This window comes from Apteryx rowi, unplaced genomic scaffold (assembly GCF_003343035.1).
Source record: "Apteryx rowi isolate R43461 unplaced genomic scaffold, aptRow1 scaffold_262, whole genome shotgun sequence".
Lineage (NCBI taxonomy): Eukaryota > Metazoa > Chordata > Aves > Apterygiformes > Apterygidae > Apteryx > Apteryx rowi.
The window spans coordinates 1,054,371-1,076,610 of record NW_020448997.1 but is presented as its reverse complement, the minus strand read 5'-3'; the positions used below and the strand labels follow the sequence as shown (position 1 = coordinate 1,076,610).

General features: G+C 38.3%; 2 protein-coding genes across 5 annotated transcripts in view; both read left to right on the top strand.

Annotated features, from left to right (window-relative positions):
* The window catches only part of IQGAP2 (IQ motif containing GTPase activating protein 2), a 109,305-nt gene extending 90,565 nt beyond the window's left edge, over positions 1–18,740 (top strand). For all 4 annotated transcript variants that reach the window (XM_026067773.1, XM_026067776.1, XM_026067774.1 and 1 more), the window contains 10 exons: positions 1,422–1,654; positions 3,463–3,595; positions 6,270–6,372; positions 7,387–7,528; positions 10,915–11,002; positions 12,023–12,235; positions 13,203–13,363; positions 14,253–14,396; positions 17,307–17,415; positions 17,855–18,740. In XM_026067773.1, coding sequence (XP_025923558.1) covers positions 1,422–1,654; positions 3,463–3,595; positions 6,270–6,372; positions 7,387–7,528; positions 10,915–11,002; positions 12,023–12,235; positions 13,203–13,363; positions 14,253–14,396; positions 17,307–17,415; positions 17,855–17,968 — 1,440 coding nt within the window. In that variant the 3' untranslated portion in view covers positions 17,969–18,740. The remainder of the gene's footprint in view (positions 1–1,421; positions 1,655–3,462; positions 3,596–6,269; positions 6,373–7,386; positions 7,529–10,914; positions 11,003–12,022; positions 12,236–13,202; positions 13,364–14,252; positions 14,397–17,306; positions 17,416–17,854) is intronic.
* Positions 18,741–20,456: 1,716 nt separating this feature from the next.
* F2R (coagulation factor II thrombin receptor) overlaps positions 20,457–22,240 on the top strand; it is a 14,994-nt gene continuing 13,210 nt past the window's right edge. The window contains exon 1 of the mRNA XM_026067785.1: positions 20,457–20,584. Coding sequence (XP_025923570.1) covers positions 20,494–20,584 — 91 coding nt within the window. The 5' untranslated portion in view covers positions 20,457–20,493. The remainder of the gene's footprint in view (positions 20,585–22,240) is intronic.

Below are 22,240 nucleotides of genomic sequence, written 5' to 3'. Positions count from 1 at the left end.
TAAAATGTTGCTCAACGTATGAAATAAGTAGCAAATTGATTCATCATAAGGCACCCAGGTAAAAGCCCTCAAGTTTGTATGCTGGAGGTTCTGCAGGTGACTGCACGAGCTGAGGCTAATTACAGAAAGAAAAGTCCTGCTTATTGATGGGACCAGGACTAATGTGAAGCAGTTGTCTGCATGATTCAAGTTACTATAACATCGCTGCAGAAATTTGTTTCAGATAGCCTGTTATCTAGCTTTTTAGGGCTGCATGAAGTGCTCTTTAGAAACAGTCAGAACCTTACCAATGAATACAGTAGAAGCTGGCAGGGATGTTTAGCACTTCAGAGAAACCTCTGGAGCTGTACCTAGCAAAATTTTAAAAAGTTATGTGTTTACATTGACACATTCAACTCAAAGTCTTCTAGTAGCTGATCTAATGTCAGCAGGACTGAACTGAAACTGATGGTAGAAATTCCCTAGCTAATGTTCATCGGGATGCTTTAAAAGGCACAACTTCCAGGCCCAAAGAAGGGCAATAAATGCTGTTTAATTGACAGTGACTCTGCTTTTTATTACATAGTTTGGAATATGTACAATTTTTATTTCTCTGTGGAGAAGCAATCCCAGGAAAATAAAAACTGAGCCAGAGCCTAACAGATATATAAGACTATTGTCTTTGAGGAGTTGTTAAGATAAAGGCCTGATTCCACTCCTATGGATACGTGTTTAAAACATGAATAAACTTGAGCTTCTGTGCTAACTAAATGTTATTGGGACACCTGTCAGAGTGCATGGATGTCGGAAAAATTTGTCATGAAATGGACATCTAATTTTCTCATTTATAACAGTGCAAAAAAAATTTTTTAAGAGCCATCTTTAACTGAACATTTTATTCAGAAACTTTATTCTAAAGTTCAAAAATAGCAAACTCTAGATAGTGTCTTCAATTATTTCTGGCATTTGTTGGAATATTTGTTGGAATACAAAGTAGAATATTCCCAAAGATGTCTATCTGGAATATATTTCTGACAGTCAAAACCAGATGATCCTTTTTTTTCCCATAAGTAATCTAATTTGAATTGAGTTTTAAATATTCTAGGCTTTTCAATAAGTAGTTGTTTAATGTTTTGGCAAGATCTTGTTTAAGAAAGTGATTGGTTTGGGATTGGAGAATGTATTTAATCCAATGTTTGTCTTTTTATTATTATTGTGTTCATGGTGCGGTGCCCGTTATTATGCTTGAATCTTTTTATACAAGGCCACAGACTTTTTCAGCTAGCCACATAGATAACACTTATGTTTTAGGAGTGTTTCCCCACAGTTTTCTACCGCCAATTCCTGTGTCTAATTCAGAAATAGAAGTGTTTGATCATGTTTTGTAAAAATGTAATTAGCATATGCAAAAGGAAGATCTCTTAAAACTGTTTTTCTTTTAGATTGTTGGAAACCTCCTGTATTATCGCTACATGAACCCTGCCATTGTTGCTCCTGATGGTTTTGACATAATTGACATGACAGCTGGGGGCCAGATACACCCTGACCAGAGGAGGAATCTTGGTTCTGTCGCAAAAGTCCTTCAGCATGCTGCTTCTAACAAACTCTTTGAAGGAGAGAGCGAACATCTTTCATCTATGAACACTTACCTCTCACAGACATACCAGAAGTTCAGGTGTGAAACTCTTCCAAATACCTATACTGAGAATTCTGTTCTGGGATGAGTAAGGCAGATGAACTCCTAATTTATATGAATTCTTGGGGGGGGGAAAAAAAATCACTTTGCTACAAGTTAGAAATATTGAGTGATCTGTCATAGAGAGCCTGCTTCAACTTCCTCAGCAGTGAGAAGTAACATGCTGTATTCAACATCAGCACTGCTTTAAGAGCTGATCCATCCTGCTGATTTGGTTGCAGTTAGACTACTTAGTGGCAAATAGATTGTGCGAACAAAATGGAATGATTATTTAGCAGAAATAATGTGTTCTTCCAGTGACCAGAGCAGCTGAATGTTTTGTCTGAGGAAGAAATTTCTCAGAGAGGAAAAAGCTGCATTTTTTGTTTTTATTCTTTCATCTTTGGCAAAACATGCAGTTTCCTATGATTGTCTCAAAATGTCTCTTTGGGAATTACAGGCTCCAGATAATATAAGTTGTTTGGAATTAGCGCTCATCTTTTAGGGTGGTCATTATTAGCTTGCAATGTTCTTCTGTCTTGTGACAAACTCATAACTTCTGTCTTTAATGTCTGTCCTAAATGAAAACAAAAGTTCATATAATGAGTTTCTTTGAGAGGTGAGGCATGAACAAAGATACGTAAGCAGCTGAGTCATTCTGTTTGTTAAAATACTTAGGGGCATGACATAAATGTGAAGAACAACTAGGGTGGAGAAGTGTTGAAGTAGGGAGAATAGCAAAGTTGTTAAGGAGAGAACCTATTCTAGTTGGCTCTTGATCACTACAATCTCACTTCCAACTAAGTCACCTTTTCACAAAACTGAGTCTCTGTGAGGGTCTGTACCTGATCAGAAGTGCCCGCCTGGGTCAGACCAGTGGCCACTCTCAGTGGCCCTTTGTACCCTACCTGCAACTGCAGTTGCTGTGTTGGCAATGTTAACAGCAGCCATCCCTGCCTAGACTTTTTAGTATCTATTTATGGGCTTGTGCATGAATTTGACAAAGGCTTTTTTGAATCCTTTGATACAGTCTGCCTCCACAAACTACTGGTGCAGCAATTTACAGAAATTTGTTACCTGTTGTTTAAAGTAGTACTTCCTCTTACTTATTTGAAACAAATCTACTAGTTTCATTGCATGCCCGCTAGTCTTGTTACTGTGGGATGTGGTGAATAAATTCTGCATTCAGCTTATGTAACACCACTGACTTTGTAGAACTTGATTGTGCCCCTCCTCAGCCTTTTCCCCTCCAAACTGAAGGGTCCCAACTGCTTTTTAATACCAAATTTAAAGGTCCTCTGAGCCTGAAACTTGATCGTACCCAACAGCACAGAGGCTGGCAGAGTTCAGGAGAGGCTAAGAGAAATTCTCTGATGAGAGCCCCTTGCACTGTGTGCCTGCCCCATGGGTCTGTAGTTATCAGCATGAGCTGTTTCTTGGTTGTCTGTGCACATCCTTCAGACTGCCAGTAACTTGGAGAGGCAAGACGTTTTCTCCTTGGGAAGTTGTTCTCTGCTTATCTCCATGTATCATAGTCAAGTCGAAGTAACCCTCAAAAAACACTTTGAAAAATCTTTCTTTGAAAATAATTTTTTCCATCTTTCCTGGACAACAGGTAATATTAATCATTTGTATTGATGTATCACCATCTCGGAAAGGTTCTTTCAAATGTTAAGTGTAGACTATAACAAAAATACAATGCGTGTCAAATGTTTGGCTGTGTGGTTTTTTGTTTTTGTTTTTTTATACAGACCAATGAAGTGAGTGTACAGGGAACAATTACTTAAGTCTTCCTCATTTTCTGTTAGGAACTTTTTTCAGTCAGCATGCGATGTTCCTGAGCCAGAGGAGAAATTCAATATTGATGAATATTCGGACATGGTGACCCTTAGCAAACCTATCATATATATTTCCATTGAAGAAATTATCAATACCCATTCAGTAAGTTAATGAAAATACTTATCCATTGCTTAAAATGTATATTCTGTGAAATAAAATACTTTCTAAGGAAAGTTTAATTTTTTTCAATTTCTTTGGAAAGAATTTCTTCAGTTCAATCTCTGAAATGCTATGGAATTGAGTATTAGCTTTCTGTTTTTTCCTAGAAGACTACTTCCAGGTCCAAATATTGTCTTTAACAATGAAAATACAACATTTTATGATGAGAGGAAAAAGAAACAGTTTTTTGTTCTCATGTAATGTGTGTCATTTGTAATTTATTTCTATTTACAAATACTTTCCTGTCTTGGTTAAGAAAGTGAGCCCAATTTGAAGAAGTTCCTTTGACTCTGGGAAAAGAGGAAAACTCAGTATGTTTTATGACTTTGGCATTCTGTCATATGTTGTGTTGGAAGCAAACGCAAAGGTCTGATTTAGAGGGACTGAGCCAGTTGCAGCCTGCCAGTTCTTTATTCTGTGTAAAGAAAAGATTAACTGCAGTCTACAGAATGACTCATTAGGGTGTAAGTTAGATATCTACCACATGGTCCTTCTAAAGCTAGGATGTTAGCTATCTCTTAGCTTGCAACCCCCTCTTCCCCACCTTGTTATGTCAGATATACTCTGGAAAAGGTAGAATGCCCAACTTCCAGTACTCCAGATCACAGATTAACTTTATTCAGCTGTAAACTAACAGCTTAGTCTAACAAAAAGCATATTTGCTAGGTGGTCCTTGTGCATCTTTTTGCATTTAGGGTGTTTTAAGGCATAGAGGTATTCCTGCAGGTTTTCAGTCAGTAATTACATTTAAGCACCAGTCTCTTAGTCAGATAGTCTTTTAGTAGGGCTGTTGCATCTCTAATAATGTTCTTTGAGCCAAATGTGACAAATTACCATGTTATTTTGAATTAGCTGATAAAACAGTCTAAAAATATGAAATAATTTAATGAAAATAAATTGCCAAACAAAGTAGGAGGTCAAGGAGATGGTCTTTTTTTGATCACATCACTTCTAAACACTCCTGCCTGGGGAATGCAAATGATTAGGTCTAAAGTCTGTACATTGTCTATGTGCAGCACGTCTAACACCTTACCCTGCTTGTCCCATGACACCGCTTCCACCAAAATTCCTGTGAGAGTCTGAGCCTTTATCTGAGTCCTCTTCTCCCACTGCACTTTCCCTACAAATGTATATCCAACTTTCCATTCTGTTCTTACAACTTAGAAACTTTAGTTTGAGTAACAGGAGACCCATGAACATCTTGTCCTTTGTAATGTCTAGCTCAACTTAAGAAAAAGTTCTTAAACCTTTCCTCTGTCATTGTCTCCCTTGGCACTTGCTTAAACTTTTTCATCACACACCTCTGTAGAATGTAGCTGGAAAGAAAGATCTGCTGGATTCATCACCTTTGTTTCCTGTCTCTTCCCCATACATCTTTTGTCCTTACCCCAAATAATTTACATTCTGTGAATGTATGTTTCATTCTGTGCTTGTATAGCATTAAGCGTGGCAGAGTTTTAATCAGTATGAGTAGTGCTTCTCAGCAATTCTCATAATATATTCAGTGTTGTGTATGGTATAGGGTAGCTGCTTCCCATAAGACTGAGGGAAACTAGTTTAAAACAAGTTACTAGTTATGGATCTGTAATGCTCACTTCTGTCTTGTGAGTAGGTCTGAAATGCTAGTATGTCTTTGTTTTCTGGACATGGGCTTTTTAGTTGTCAGTGTATTTCTGGTAGACAATAACTTTTGACTGAATATAGCTTTGCAGTGTTTAAAATCCTGGAATTTTCTAGAATTTTTGGCTACAGTGTGTGCTTTGCTGTAGTTAAACTTCAGTGAAGCTTGTTGACACTATGCCTTTCCATCAGGCTTCCAGGTAAGGAAAATTCCCGCTATGGGGAAATGGACTGTTAAATCTAGCAGTGAATAATACTGCTGGCTGTATCTGACTCTGCATGAGGTCATTTTTTCTCACTAATAATGAAAGGATGTTTACAAGGCAATATTACTGCCTTTACTACTTTTTTACTACTAATTACTTTATTAASTTGACTTACCAGGTTTTTTGTGGCTTCGAAAAAAAGTTTGGGGAACAGGCCCAGCTATGTTATTGTGAATATACTCACAAATCTCTTGTAACTTCTATTAGAAATTGTGTAGTAGCAGGTGCTGCAAAGCTACTTTCTCACTTTCAAATGAAGACAGTCATTTGTGAAAGGTATCACTTATAATGCTGGAGTTCAGAAAAGCTACTGGAATGGATATACAGAAAAAGCAGGCATCTTCTATGCACCACTGACGCTGTCTTCATTCCTTTGTCTACCTAGTTCTGGATGCAGCATTATGATGCTCTGCTTTGGTTCATAGCTCTTACTCTGTTACTTACTTTGTCTTAGTTCTGAAAGCCAATCTTTAAACTTCCTTCTGCTTGGCTGAGATATTCAGTGTTCCATGGGGAGGGCGGCAGGCTGCCTTGCAGCAGAAACAATTCTACATCTCAGGTCTAGAACCAAGCATGCTTTTTTTTGTCTCTTTTTTCTTTTTCTTTCTCTCCTTCTCTTTGGGTCCTCCATAATCGGTGTTTGTTCAGCATTTAGTCTCCAGATTTATTTACAAATATAAAGAAATTGGGTATGTTTTTCAGATGATGACTTCATGTACATTTGTTTATAGCTACTATTAGAACACCAGGATGCCATTGCCACTGAGCCTAATGACCTGCTCAATGAATTGCTGGAAGGGCTAGGACCTGTTCCTGATGTGGAGTCTTTTCTTGGTATGTTGTTCTTCATCTTTATGGTTAACTTCACTCTATGGGTATAATTAAATGGGGACTGGATTTAAATACTGCAAGATACACACTCCCATGTTAATATCGTCTTCATTTACTATGGAATTCTTCTCTGAAGTCTTTTTGCATCTTTTTTATAGCTGAACCTTCTAAAGATGGAAATCATTGCAGAGTTGTTCAAAAAATGTGACAACAATGTTTGACAGCATCTTCAAGAGATGTGAAAGGTTCTAATAGCGATATTCACTGTGGAGATTAATGGTGTGATAAAAAATTGTAATGCTGTTTCTAGCAGAACAATCTAGTTGTGCTCAAATTGCAAACAGGAAACCAGTGGTCTCTTTTTAATAACCTGACCTTAAGTTTTGTTACAGTGTTGGCTAGAAACTTAAAAACAAACAAAAAAACACCCCCACAAACTGAGAAGTCTTAAAACAGCAGTTTAAATTGAGACTTAATTATTCAAATAAAAAAGGTTTAAAAACCCCCAAAAAACAAAAAACAAACTATTAGAAAGTTATAAGGAGTAAATGTATCTGATATTTACTTTGCCTTATTTTTGTACTAGGATGGAAACTGTGACTTCCTGGCTTAGAAGGACAGCATGGGTATTACCAGAGTCAAAGTGAATAGCCTATTACCGTGGCTACTGGTCTTTCACTTTTCATTATTACCACATTAGGACTAAGGATGTTAAATTGCTTGTATTCTTTTGTTTGAAAAAAACATGAGTCTCTTGCAGATCAGTACCTTGAAAATAAAGAGTTGGTGGCATTTCCAAAATATTCTAACTGGTCAGATGGCTTATAGTTTTGACTGCTCAATGTCCAGTAGAATGACTGCTTCTAAATGGTGGGAATGGAGGGGCTATTTAATAAACTTAACAAAACTTCTTATGACATATTAAAAAGTGATTTCTCAAGGTTATTGTTCTGTTTCATGCACTGACTCCTGAGGAAGATACCAAACTGGAGTAAAAGACATGTTTCCTCTTTACAGGGGAAGGAGCTGTTGATCCCAATGACCCCAACAGGGAAAGCACACTGAATCAGCTTGCAAAAACAGAGATTTCGCTATCTCTAACCAGCAAATACGAGTTACGAGAAGGTGAAGATCAGGATCTCCAAAGCCTGATGATAAAGTATGTTTTCCTCAGAAACCTACATTCTTGCAATGTTTTTGTCAAAAACAAGTCATTTCCACTTTGTATCCCTGCCTAAGTGCATTTTTGAGGCTATGAGTACACTCAATTTTCAAAGACCAACAAGTGTTCAGTCCTACTCAAACTTTTGAAAAAGTCAGAAAAACTGTTAATTCTTCCAGTATGTTTATTTTCCCATAAGCTTACTGCCATTTTTGTTTTGGACGATGACTGGATCATTCTTTAACCTACTATGTGCTCTTCCTTGAAGTTATAAAAGCATTCTGTTTTAAAGCATCACTGCATTGGAAAAGTCAAGGTGAAATTCTATCTACGCTTGTAAGGCGTAGACAGTAAGTATCAAACTGTCCTCTCCTCCCCCTCAAATGAAAACATTTCCCTGACCTACTGCCATCAGGCATTTGAACAGGATGTGACTGTCACTTCAGCTTGAATAATACATGCCTATGCAGGGAAAGGAAATAATGTTTATCTTATTCTTTTTGGTCAGCAGACTAAGAAATGAGTACCAGGATAAACTATAGGCTACTTTATAGTTCAAAATCTTTTGATAAAATTATTATCAAATTAATGGCATCTCTCTTTAGAAATTATTTAAAATTATCCAGAATAAGGATCGACTTATTTAAGATCCTGGTGCTATTTGAACAAGGAAGTTCTCCTGTATTACTTTACTTATTCCTACCCCACAAATGTGAAGGCTAGAAGTTCACTTTAAGGTAAATAAACATAAGTATTTTACATCATTGCAGGCACTGGGAGTGTAGATACAGGCTTTAATTCAGCTTTAACCTGTTAATAATTTTTTTCTAAATCAAAATTCAATACAATAAATTAATTAGGCAATAAGTAAAGTTTTGCAACTGAAGCAAGTTCTTAACTGTTATGGCTGCAGTGAACAGTGCAATTTGTATAACTCTTAGCCACACATGACTGTTTGAAGTTTGGGAAAAAATCTAATCTTAAATCTAATCTTAAAATCTAATCTTAAATTTAAATATTTAGCCTAAGAGGAAAAGGTTTTTTTCACTGTAAGTTATGCAAACTTGATATAAGTCAAACTTTTTTTTTTGAACTTATCAAACATGAGCTATCAAGTAAAGTGACTGCAATGACAATGCCAAATTGAGGCTGAATTATGTCACTTGGGATTCAGGAGACAAGGGCTCGAGAGGTGTTCCCAGAATGTTTTTGTAATAGGAATATGTCTACTGTTGTCTCTTTACATTATAAAGAACTTTCGCTTCCTGTCCCTTTTTTCTCTGTGTAGGGGAAAAATGTTAGCCCTTAATGGAATCCCTAAAAAATATGCAAAATCAAAGCTAAAAGGAGATGTTTCTGATCCTTTACACTGTGTTGAAATATGCTGAAATAGCATGAGAATTAAAAGAATATAACTTCCCTATTGCATAAGTATTTATTAAATTTTCTTAAAATTTGATAAAGATTACTGGAAAGTAATCTGACATTAGAATAATTATTAACAAAATATGTGTTAAGTTGCAACAACATCGAAAGTTAGAATAACTTACCGCTATCTTTTATGCAAGAGATGTAAATACGGATGTTGTAGCACATACTCTAGATTTCCTACCTTAATTGCATAGAAGTCTTTCTGCAACTGTGAAATATTATGCATCTGGATAAAATTCATGTGTCATAGCTGATTCACAGCATGTTTCCTGTTTCTCTACAAGTGACGTGTCTCTTCTGTAGAAATATAAAAGGGTTTATTTTCAAATGATTGTTAATTAAGGTTTCTGTGATGAACCCTAAAATTTGCGGGTACCACTCTCCAACAAACTATATGCAAGGTGCCTAGTATATGTGGTTTGAATGCCACACACCAAGTGATACAGGAATATGATGCAATACATGAATGGGGAGGAGTTTAGCCCTAAGTGTTTTGCACCCTGTCTGGGAAACAACAAAGCTGAGTTTGATATGGGAGAGGAAGTAGATGCAAGATTCATTATGTTTATCAGCCATATCAGCATAACATTAAATGTATGTTTCTAAAGCTGTGCATAAAGTGGTGACATTGTCGCACGCACACACACTGACATTAACTGTGGTGGTGACCAACAAAGATTGAAGAAGGCGACTTCAGAAAGAGAAAGCTAGGAACTTGTTATAGCCAAGGTGAATTAACTTTAGAGAATCTTTTTGTTTTTTTTCTGGCAAACTGGAGTGAATTCCAAAAAAGTTTTTTTTGGGGGGAGGGGTGTATGTGTGTGKGGGGGATTTACAGCAATTCCTTGGAAGCTGTTCCATGTGTCAAAACTGCTCAGTGCAGTTACCAGAAGCTCTGGATGAGCAAACTAGTTTCCAGGAGGTATAGCATGTTATGTTTTAACACAGAAATAGTACTGCTTCAGTTCTGCCTATGCTTTCAGAGTGATTCCTACAGTTTTGCTCTTTCTATGAAAGCCTGAATCAAACTCAAATACCTTTAACAGAATGTTTATTGATAAAGTTGCCTGTATATGAGCAAATCCTTTGTTCTATCTCATCGTGGTTTTGTGAGAACTTCTAGTCTTGAAAACAAACAAAAAAACCTTCACATAAGTAAACTATCATTTTAAACAAAATCATGAGGTTTTATCACTTAAATATTTTCCTCAAAAACCTAAGTTGCATCTTTTTTCAGGTTTCTGTTAATCTTTTAAGAACAATGGATCACAAATCGAATGAGCTGTATCTCATTCGTAATAGTATCCTCTAAATTAACAGAAGTCTGTAACAGGATGTTCTTGGAAGAATTATAGATGAATAGGCAGCAGGAATGAGAAACTCCTACCAAAAAAGAACTGGTTTACATATCAGGCTGTAACAGCTTGCCTTTGTTCAATGAGGAAATGCTCCCTGTCTGTTGCCACTGGAGAAACATCTGCCCCTTATAGTGTGTGTATAAATACAGTGACAGTTGTATATTGCTCCAGAAGTTCAGCAGTTTTGAGTGCATTTCCATTTATTCAATGAATATGACCCTTAAAGTAACTGTGCATAGCTCTGGCTTTGGAAAGATGACTATTCCTAGCTGCTATTTTGTCACAGAATCATAATTAAAATCCACATGTAGGTTGCTCTCTGAATGTTTACTACATTAACAGCAATTATTTTCCTATGTTAACTGGGTAACTTTTCTAAAATAAAAAGGGGAAGAGTATGTACATATTTCTATCTTCATGTCTGTGTAGAAGCCAGTTATTCAATGCAATCTATGGAAGCTCTGAAAAATAAAATGCTAGGAAATATAAACATTACCAAGTATCCATAATACGTTTGGTAGTTTTACTATTGAAGAAATGCACAGCTGATCCAGTGACAACTGTTTTGTAATATTTATATATTCCTTTAAAAAGGACCAAAAGACTTATTGTGGATGTGATACGAACACAGCCAGGGGATATGCTCTTAGAAATCTTAGAAACACCAGCAACTGCACAACAGGTAAGTGCTACACTATGCCTGAATAGGGAAGAAAATACTATTTTACTTACTATAGCTGAGTACTTGAAAGCCTTAATAGATTTCCGACTGCTTTCTCCATCATTATATAATCTATCACTATATAATAATAAAATCATTGTTACAGTTTTTAAATCTGCTTGGCTCTAGATCCATCAAAACATGAGACTTGCACATTTTTTCAGCATATAATTGGTAACAGTTCTGAAAAAATTTCTTAAAAGTCTTTGTCAACTAATTTCAGAGACAGAAAGCATACTATTTATTATAGCTATTTTCATTCAATGCTGTTACTAACACTTTGCTGTGTTTAGCTCATATAGCCTATTCCTAATTAAATGTCAAGTGTTTTTCTGCAAACACCTAGAATAAGAAATTCTTCAAATTCTATATATTGTTTGTAAAGAGGGCTATTGCTTTTGTTTGTTATAATACGACCAAAATCCTAAGGTGAATTGCTAGATTTTTTTTTCTCATGAATTTCAGTATCTTGACTCAAGTTTTCTGTCACTTAGTTTATTTGCTTAAGCAATATAAGCAAATACCTACTTGGGGAACTGCCACTTCCCTTTGTAAGGGAAAGGAACAGGAACAGCTCCTAGTTGATGACTTCCCTTGTAGATATTAACACACAAAGCTACATCTCAGTAATGTGCACACTTCAGGCTACCTCATCATGTGCATGCATATGTAGGGGGCACATGTAAGATCTGGACAGTATTCCCACAACTAACTGAAGTCATTAAGTCTTTTGGCTGATTTCAGTCCAGTTTGGATTAATTCAACGCAGGTCTAGATGTTGTAAGTAATTAGTTACTTATGGTGTGTCAAAAAAAATTGTAAACTGAGTGCTTTTAAACCATATGGTATGGGGAGATAAAGCCTACACCTTTATGCTTGGTTATCTCCTTTGAGAATCCAATGTATCTGGATACTTACAGTTATTGTGAGCTGAAAAATAACTTCAGTTTTAGCTTTTTCTTTTTTTTTTTTTTAACCCAGGAATCTGAGCACTTGAAAATTGTAGAAAAACGTGCCATCTTAGATTCCAAAACTCCAGAGAAAATGAAGCACAGTCAGTCTATTTTTGAAGATGGGCAGCTACCCATAGAACAAAAGAAAAGGAAAATTCAGAGGAATCTCCGGACATTGGAACAAGCAGGATTAGTGTCTTCAGCAACTAAGTATCAAGAAATTATCAATGAGATTGCTAAGGTAAATGGAACATGCTCCTTTTATATTATGGGTTTTTAGGAATCTAGCCTAAATCTATTCTAGCTAAAGATGCACGTAAGCATTCTTCTACAGAACACTACACTAAATCGTTATTATCCAAATAAAAAACAAATCTTAGAGTTTGCCAATGAAATAAGTGAAAGGCACTCTAATGCATAACTTCTGAATCATTACGTTCAACCCAAGCTTTAGCTTGGCAGTTACTAGTTCTGAACTAGTCTAAGCTCAAGCTCCCCTTTCATAGGCCTCACACCAGAAGCTTGCTGTGAGGAAAAAGAGCCACTGTTTACAGCATGATGACATCTTCCTTAATATCTGTGTCATGCCCCAAGGACCACAGCTGAGTTTGATACCACATCGATTCATTTAGTTCCGCTCATTCACTGCCCCTGTGACTGGGGGGACAGAAGTGAGGTCAGTGTTGGACCAGTGCAGGCCTTAGCACAGACACCATAAGATTAGCTTTACAGTTAGAAGCTCCAGTAGCTGACTTGGATCTCAAGGTGTTTGGTGAAAGCAGTATGTTTGGAGGGGCTCCTGCCAGTAGCAGCACAGAGGTTATCCTTTGCAACTGCATTAGGATTTGTGGGAAATGTACTGTCTGGAGTGACCCACACAGTGTCCTTTCTAACCAAAATTTAATAGCCCGACTTCCCTGCAATTGGCAGCGAGGTGGAAAAATCACACAAGACACCAGGGAGTGATCAGGGCCCATCAAAGACAAAACACAAGCAGGAACATGCTTGTCACCCTCTGTTCGGTCATGTGAACTGTGGTACCCATAACTGGTACCATGTTTGTGAGAACTAATACAATGTAGTTCATGCTTTCTCCAAGTAAGTCACATTGTGTAAGTGCAATTTGAACAGTGATAATCTGTGAGAATGTTTTAAAAAAATCAAATTAATAAGCCAATTATATTAATCAATTTCAATCTTCTGTTTAGGATATCCGAAATCAAAGGAGATACAGACATCATCGAAAAGCTGAACTGGTGAAACTTCAGCAGACTCTGAATGCACTTAACTCCAAGACAGCATTTTATGAGGAACAAATTAATTATTACAACACCTATATAAAAACTTGTTTAGACAACTTAACAAGAAAGTGAGTTGAGTCTTCTTGCATTTTAATATTTCAGGAGTTTTGAGGCTGTGTTTTATTAGCAGGGAGAGCAGGTGCTATCCGTAGTTGAAAGTTCTGATGCCAACAGATTGGTAATCCACGTATTAAAAAGTGCATTAGAGTTGTCACTGTAAGCTGGACTGAAGACTGAAAAATTATCATGCATTTCTTTAAAGAGGCCTTAAAGAGGCCTGATATATATGCATGTTTTCATTGTATTTAATTGGTGTTGCTCCATAACTTTACTAGCATTCTTTGAAGTCATATGCAGCTTTGGGAAGTAATTATTGATTTTCTTCCTTCATTCAAATGATTTGTATTTGTCTTTAGAATAGAAAGATATGAAATAAATATGACTAAAGCATTATTACTTTTCAGGTATGATGCAAATGACACTCTCTTGAGATCAAGCCCCTATTAGTGCCATTAAAGCATGCAAACATTTTACTAACATTAACAGGGGCTTTCTCAATGAGTACTTCATTAATCCAAAAATGAATTCAAAAGGCCAATCGTATTCTACATCTGCATCGTTCATTGTATGCTTACAAATTGCTATTTTGAAGTAATAATTGTGGACTCTTGGACTTGGTTTGCTTTTTACAATAGAATTTAAATTTAAGTGCTAACAAATATTGAAAAAATTATTACAGAAATGTTTAGGTTGCTGCTATTTTGTGTGCTAAAAATACCCCTAATTCTCAGATTTGAACAGAATTAGCATTCAAAACATTAAAAGCAGTTTCAGAAGAAGGCAAAGACTGAAGAAAAAGTAAATATGGCTAGCAGAGTAGTTGGAAGTATAAAGGACAAAACTGTGTTCCTGGTGGATTAATCACAAGCTTTTTTTCCCTCATTCTTCTCTTTCCAGAAATTCACGGAGGTCAATTAAACTGGATGGAAAAGACGAGGTGAAGGGAAGCAAAAAAATGAAGCATGCATCATTAAAGTACACAGCCGCAAGACTGCATGAAAAGGGTGTCATCTTAGAAATTGAAGATCTTCAAACCAACCAGTAAGTGTGGCATAAAACAAATCAGAGCATTTTGTAGTTGACAGCTCCTTAAGGAGTCTGGCTTTTGTTTCAAGAAGTCTTCTCAATTTTCTGCATTGCATCTAAAATTACTTCAGATTTTTATATTCAGAGGAAAGAATAAATCTAATTGTCATAATTCATTTTTTTCCCCTTGTAGCTTGCTACATGTTTACCTTCTTGGGCAAATAGTGGAATAAGCCTATTTTGGCACTAGCTTGGATGGAACCAATACAAGTCAGCCAGCATGCTCACTGCTGATTGACTTGCTGAGCAGCTTTTACTTTTTCATTTGCTGACCAATCTCTTATCATATAACTGAGTAAAGTAAATACTTGCTATGGTGCACTTTCCAACTACAAACATGTAAAGTGCCACTATGAACACACATAATAAAATAGTAGGCACAGCATTTCTGAACTTAAGGTGAGACTGTTTCTCGACCTAAAGCAATTTGAGTTTCTCTTTCCCCTTAAAATACTGAAGAGAAATTACAGTTGTATGGTCATTGCCATTTTAGCTCATGTCATACTGTCAGCATATCAGCATGGTGAATGGATGTTGTGCTTTATCTATTAACGTTTTATGATTCGTTTTGAGGCAGCTGCAGTCAAAATCTTCCTTCCTCTGCACCATTATTTCCTTCCTTCCTCTGTGCCCTTCCTTCCTTGCTTCCTCTGCATGGAAAAAAGTTTTCTGGGTCACTTTTTTTCCCAAGCGGGTTCATCGGGCAGAGTGAGCTATGCCAGGCAAACTGAAAACAGAAGAGTGTACACCTGCAAGGAGCTACTCAGGAGTGGCAGGAAGAAAATCTGACTGTACTGTTCCAGGCTGTGGATGCTTACTATCCTGTTTCCTTTACATCCCACCCCCCAGTTGATTCCAACTTAAAGGACTGTTGAGAGCTCTGTAATCCAGCCTATCTGTAGATATACCAGTCAAGTCTCCAAGAAGACATTGCAGCAGGGATGCGATTGTTCATGTTACATCATTTGCAATTCAGTAAGTCTCCAGTGTACTCAGGGATAGCTTCAAAAAAATCTGAAAGAGAAGAAAAGAACTTTTTGACTTGAGACCTTATGCAAGCTTCTAGTCTTGCATAAAACTCTCTCTACAATGTTTGAGCATTCCTCTGCATTACCTATTTAAAGAAATGCAGTCTAGAAAAGATCATCTAAAACCAAGAGCAAACACCATTCATCTAGAACTTAACCAGTATATAGAATTGCTGTATTGATTTCATTACAAAAGAATGGCAATAGCCCTAACAAATGGGGAAGCTAGACAAGTTATGAATAATCAAGAGCTTAATGGGCATTATTTAGCCTCTAATTCTGGTGTCATAGCATATCACCTTTCCAGTACTTTTCTGGGGGAGAGTGAACAAAAACTGCTAAACTTCTTTTCTGACCCTACATAACAGCAAATTCAAGTCTTTTAAAGAAGCTATCCCTAAATATTACTATACCTCTATATATATATAACTATACTAAATATTACTATATGTAGGTAGCATCTAACTATTCAGATGTCAAAGCTGCATCCTACTGCTACTTCCACTTTAATCCCTGGTCATCTAATGATTATTTAAAAGATAGTCATGACTATACAAAAGTGTCTATATCTGCTTTAAGGATTAGTGCTGTTCAGAAAGTATCTTATGGGTAAAGTCAAAATGTCCATTCTCTAATCCAACAAATCCAAGACTGATCTCAGAGTAAAGAAAGACACTTTATTTCCTCTTATCTTCCTAAGACGACCAGACTGACTTGTTCTGAGTACATAAACTGGGCCTGCAATGTGAAGGGATCCCAAGCAGCTTCTGTTTGCAGTTCTGCAGGATCAGCATATTGCAACAGGTCAGGGAGAGAAATCAAGTTACTTATGTGGAATACTGTGCTTAGGCTGGGATAATATTTGTAATAGAACATTACATGGTAGGTCAAAACAACTGCCATCATAGATGAGGTCAAATCTAACAACTCACACTGCTGTGCAAATACAGTGTGGCCTATATTTTCATGAATGCTTCTTTCAGTGATCCCTGTTCTCCTTGTACTTGACTGTTTTTGCATCCTACTTTCGCTATACATTTCATAAACCGGATCAGAAAATTAATTTGGAGGGACAGAAGGAGGGGGATGAGAGAAAAGGCTTAGCTGCCAGCTGCTAAAGCCAAGCACTGTCATAAATATAAATTCTCCTAAAGCTCAGGCTTGCTTTAGCTGGCTATGTGGTCGTGCAGCATGGCTTTGCTGAAGGAAGGAGTACAATTAAACTCATTAGATGGCCCTGTGTGATGTTGCTTGATAGCAAAAGCACTGGCCTGAGAGACAGATTCCSTATGTCTACCAGGTAGTTTTTGCCATGAGCTGTTATCTTCCCTCCTGTTCTGTTCAAGGCAGTGGGGTTTGATTTTAAGGGTCACTTATTTTGCAGTATCTGTGATCAAACACTACTGTGCCTATAGTTCCAGCTTAAGGAGTTCACATTTGCAGGCTGGTGGCTTTGAAGATTTATTTCTAAGCTGGATCAATTTGTTTAGCGTGATCTCTCAAACATGGCTAGCACAGCTCAAGTAGCAGCAGCATGCTGATGTGTGGGAGTGTTGATGCTGGGGGCACTACTACTTAGGGCTGGCAGAAATGCCGGCTTTATGTTGCAGATTTGGGGTCCAAGGCCTGTTGTAGACCAATTACTCTGTGGTCTCTCAAGGTTGCTGCTGCTGGGGGAGATAAAGCTGTGCCTCCATAACATATGTTGTGCTACAATAAACGCTGGTATTTATTCCAAAAGTTCTTCTGTCTTTTGCAAGTTTTTCCACATAACTATCATCAGATTATGTAACACTGCACAGTATACATACTCAACTACTCTTCTTTTTGTTTTAAGGTTTAAGAATGTTATGTTTGATATCACACCTGGAGAAGAAGTAGGAGACTTTGAAATCAAAGCAAAATTTTTGGGGGTTGAGATGGAAAAAGTGCAACTGCATTTCCAGGTAGAGTTGTGGAGTTTTAGTTTTGTTACTGTGCCCTAAAGCAGATCATGTGGGGAATAACTATATACCTTTGGTAGGATGATGCTGGACTTAGGCTAAGGTTAATGTTTATAACAGTAATTGTACTATAATAATAGTTATACTAATTGTCAAACTGCATCAAACCAAATGCCAGATTAGTTTAATGGCTAGCAGTAAATACCATGGGAAAACTAAAACACACACAAAATCTTTCTTCTGGTATGCTGTTATTGACAGGCTGCAATTTGGGATCTAGAGGACAAATGACATTTTTCATACCTATCCAGTAGTTACTTGTAACTTTTTTTAGTTGTGACGGGCCTGAAGCTTGAGATGCTTACGTAATGAAAATAACCCAACCTTATTGTCATAAACTATGAATTCAAGCAAAGACTAATGATTTTATTTATAATTACAGGATTTGCTTCAGATGCAGTATGAAGGTGTGGCTGTAATGAAAATGTTTGATAAAGCAAAAGTGAATGTGAACTTGCTCATATTTTTGTTGAATAAGAAATTCTATGGAAAATGAGCATGTCAGATATGGACTCTGCATCCATCAGTGGGAAGTCTATTCAGTATTTTTTGCTTTTAAACATTTGTTTGAAGTTTGTCATTGGACGCTTTTTAACTTTAAAAAAACCAAAACACCAAATGTTCACAGGAAGCAGTGCCTTTTCATCATTAATAATGAAGCAGAGAAATAGAAAATAGATTAATTTAAACACTTCCAGATTTCATTGGTGTTGGTACTTTCAAATCAAAATACTATTATTTAGGACACTCAGCTATTGTGGTTGTGTGGATTTTAAAGTAGACAGAAAATGAATTTAGTTGAATATATAAACCTCTTCCTATTAAAGCATTTTAAAATGACCTCAGATATATAATATAGTTCTTATTAGACTTTAAGTATTTAACAAAAAAAATCCTAATTCATTTCTAAGGGATAGTTTGGGCAAATATTTAGCTACATACTAAGCCTATTTTCTGGCAGTTGTCAATTGTAAAGCGAATTTATTGTGCAATTCAAAAAAAATTTATAGGTAATTATAAAGTGACAATAACATTTTACTGTACAAAAATATATTTTGTGATTCATTCCTACTAAATAAAATGCACTACTGCCTCATGTTAAATGACATTTTCTACTATCACAGCCTTCTGAGTGGCACAGGGGGCAATCTGAATAGTGAACAGATGTCATTCAGTTTGAAGTATTTGAATACATAAATTGTGCCTGTATGTCTTTTTTGTAAGAAAATAAATGCAATAAAATCAGTATTTAGATTTTTTTAAATATATTCTTTGGAGATTGTTCTATGTAAAATAAATGTTACTTAAACTGGCTTCATTCCAACTTGGTTGTGTGTATAATGGGTAATGTAATATATAAACCAAGGAAAATTCTTCTACTCTTGCTTTCCTTGTGACAAATGTTTAAAAAGATGAATGGACAATAAGGAATTCTGGAATGCATGATATAAGCATCAAATATTAATTCTGAAGATGGAATAAAACTCTGTAAAGTCAGTGGTAGATACTAGCTTAGTTGGTACACTGACCTGTTATATTATGAGTTGAAAAAAAATTGATTAGAATACAGTTACCGTAGATATTTATGGGCATTAATATCCCTAATTAAAAGATAAACAGCTCCAAGATTCTTCCATTTCTCTTCCAGCTAGTTATTCTTCATTACTTGAGTATAAGCCATTTTAACATTACATAAATGCTATAGTATTAATATCCAGATTCACTTAAAATAGCTGGTTGGGAAGATGAAAGCAGTATTTGATTTACTTTTGCTTCCAGTGGAGAAAAGTGAATTGTACTTGAATAAAAATTAAATTCACAGTTCAGTGGGGTTTTTTTGCTTCCCTTTTTATCTGTAACACACTTGAGGCTAATTCCTGCATATTTCTGACAAATTCAATCTGAGCAGGTAAGTCTGCACCAGTGAGCTGTCAATCAAGACCAGATGCCTGAGGTAATGTATCAAAAGGCTGGAGTTCTGCTGGTGTGATTTTCATAGCCCTTTCCAGCCTGTGTGTGAATAAGTCATTCCTGGATATGCAGCTTTGTGTGGTGTACTTAGACACATCCGGTGAAATACTACGTTTAGTTCTAATGTGGACAGGATACTCCTCAGTGATTTTCCAGCCACATCTAACGTGCGGAAGCTTATTTTGTTCCCAGGGAATGACATCTATGGAAGGTACGGTCTCTGTGCTAGGCCTCATCTTTTCCAACCATTTCTTGAGATTCTTGCTCTTCCAGTACACATCAAAGATTAATGTTGGTTTAATTTTTTAAGCTCCTCTAGAATAATTTTTTTTTAGTTAACTAGTTCAGTCTATAGTCAATTACAAACAATGCAGTTATTTTCACTAGCCTTATAGCCCACAGTGGCAACTGGATATAAGTGATTTCAATTACATTAAGAAAAATTACCTTTCTAGCTTGGTAACAGAATTCAGAGTTGGCAAAATCCTTTGATTTGTACTTCTGTCTTCTCCACCTGCCCAAGTGCTTGACCCCTTCTCTTTTTCTGTTACCAGCTAGCATCAAGGAAGAACACGTTGCCAAGGCTGACATGCAGTTAGTACCTGACTTTCCTACACCTCAAGGCCGTGCCCACGGTTTCGCTGCCCTTTTGCAATCCTGCAGCTGCTTGCCCGTGGGACCCGTGCCTACCCCCCCCCCCCACGGGGTCCCCGGCTCCCTCCGAGCAGTGCTCTCCCCAGCCCGGCCTGGCCGCAGGGCCGACTCCCCCGCTCCAGCCCTCGTCTTCCCGCGGGGACGGTGAGCGGACCTCGGCGCGGGGCCGCCGCGGAAGGGCTCCCCGCCGGCGGGGGCGGCCCCACGGCAGCGCGGCAGGAAGGAGCACCCCCCTCGGCGCGGCGGCCGAGAGGGGCGGCCCTTCCCCACCCCCGCGCCGCCCTCCCGGCGGTTTATAACCGCATCTCTTCGCCTTCCCTCGCTTTGGCCCTGCGCTCGCCGGCCGGACGGGCCGGAAGCAGAGCGCGCTCCGCGGCCCGGTGCTGCGCGGCGGCCATGGGGCTGCGGGCGCCGCCCGCGCTGCTCTGCGCCCTGGGGCTCCTCTGCTGCCCGCTCCCGCCGCCCGCCGCGGCGGCGGCCCGCGCTGGTGAGTCGCCTCCTCCGCCCCGCGCGGGGGAGCTGCCCGGGGCCGGGGCGGTGTCCTGCGCCTCGGGGGTCTCCTGGTGACGGTCCTCGGCGGCCGTTAGCAACGGCGGCCGCCGCCGCGCGCGGGCCGGCGAGGCGGGGAGGGAGGGCGGCGGCGGGGCGCTGGTTGTGCTGCGGGCCGTTCCCGGAAAGCGGTGCCGCGGTGTTTGTCTTGGCAGTGCTCGCCGGAGCCTCCTGGTCCAAGCGAGCCGCTTCCTTCGGCAGAGAAAAATAAACGAAATATATTGGTACATAGCATCGCTGACCTGTGCAGAGCCAGGGCCATGGTGTTCTGCTTTTAAGTTTTAATTTGGGGTTTAGATCATATTTTCCTTGACGTTTTAAAATACTGTCCTAGATTTGCCCTCTGTTTTGTAATTTTAGAGCGGAGTCTTTTAAATTTTCAATGACAGAATGAAGGTATAGCAATAAATAGAAAATTGACTAAAACATAACGTTAGCCTTGAAAAAGCAGTATCAGCCAAACATTGTCTGATAAGAGAAATATTTTTTTGAAAAAGGGTAATATCATAGATCTGAAATGCATAGATTTCAGCAGGGCATCTGACCCAGTGGCACAGGTAAGGTTATTACAGATGAAGACTGGTTTAGAATTGCCCTAGGGCTGAAGAACTGACCAGGCAATCGCAAATTACAATGGGAGGAAACGACCAGGCTGGAGAGAAGTATTAGCGGATTTCCTCCAAAAAATGGCATTGCCTTTTGTTAACAACTTCAGGAGTTAGAGAGCTTGCCAAATTTGTAGGTAGTGCAAAGTCGGGGCAGAGCCGCCAACACAGAATAGATCAGAATATCTGCCCCAGCAGAGTTTGGTGACTTAGATCTCAGTTAAATTAACAGAAGTGTGACAACATGAGTGCTACAACTAGTGAGCCTTTGGGTCTGCCTAGCTCAGAACTTGTCTGAGCACAGCAGATGCTGAGGGAAGGAGTGCAGAAGATGATGTCTACATGGTGTTCGCTATATAATCCCCCGGTTTCTGGTAAAGGTACAACAGTACAAACAGTGAGATTATGTATTTAGAGATAGCAAAGATTTCTGTTAAACTGAGTTTAACACTGGAGAACAAAAGGAGAAAGACCTGAGTGCAAATTAGCAGTTTACGTTGTGATATGGCTGTAAAAAAACAAAATCAAAAAGGAGAAGTACAAAGTAATCTGAGAGCTGCATTTGCTTGGATCCCATAATGATCCTATACAAATAGCTGGTAAGAATTCATGCCTTAGCCCCTTGAGATACCTGCTGGGAAGACAAAATTCAAACTCTAAGTGCATGGAAGGGCTGATTAGAGTGTCTGCCAGGTGAGGGGAAATTTCAGATCATGGCATACTTAATCTACTAAAACAAAGGTGGAAAGGTGACTTCAGCAAGGCTTTTGACACTGTCTCCCATAACATCCTCATAGGGAAGCTCAGGAAGTGTGGTTTAGATGAGTGGACAGTGAGGTGGATTGAGAACTGGCTGAATGGCAGAGCTCAGAGAGTTGTGATCAGTGGCACAGAGTCTAGTTGGAGGCCTGTAGCTAGCGGTGTCCCCCAGGGGTCAGTACTGGGTCCAGTCTTGTTCAACTTCTTCATCAATGACCTGGATGAAGGGA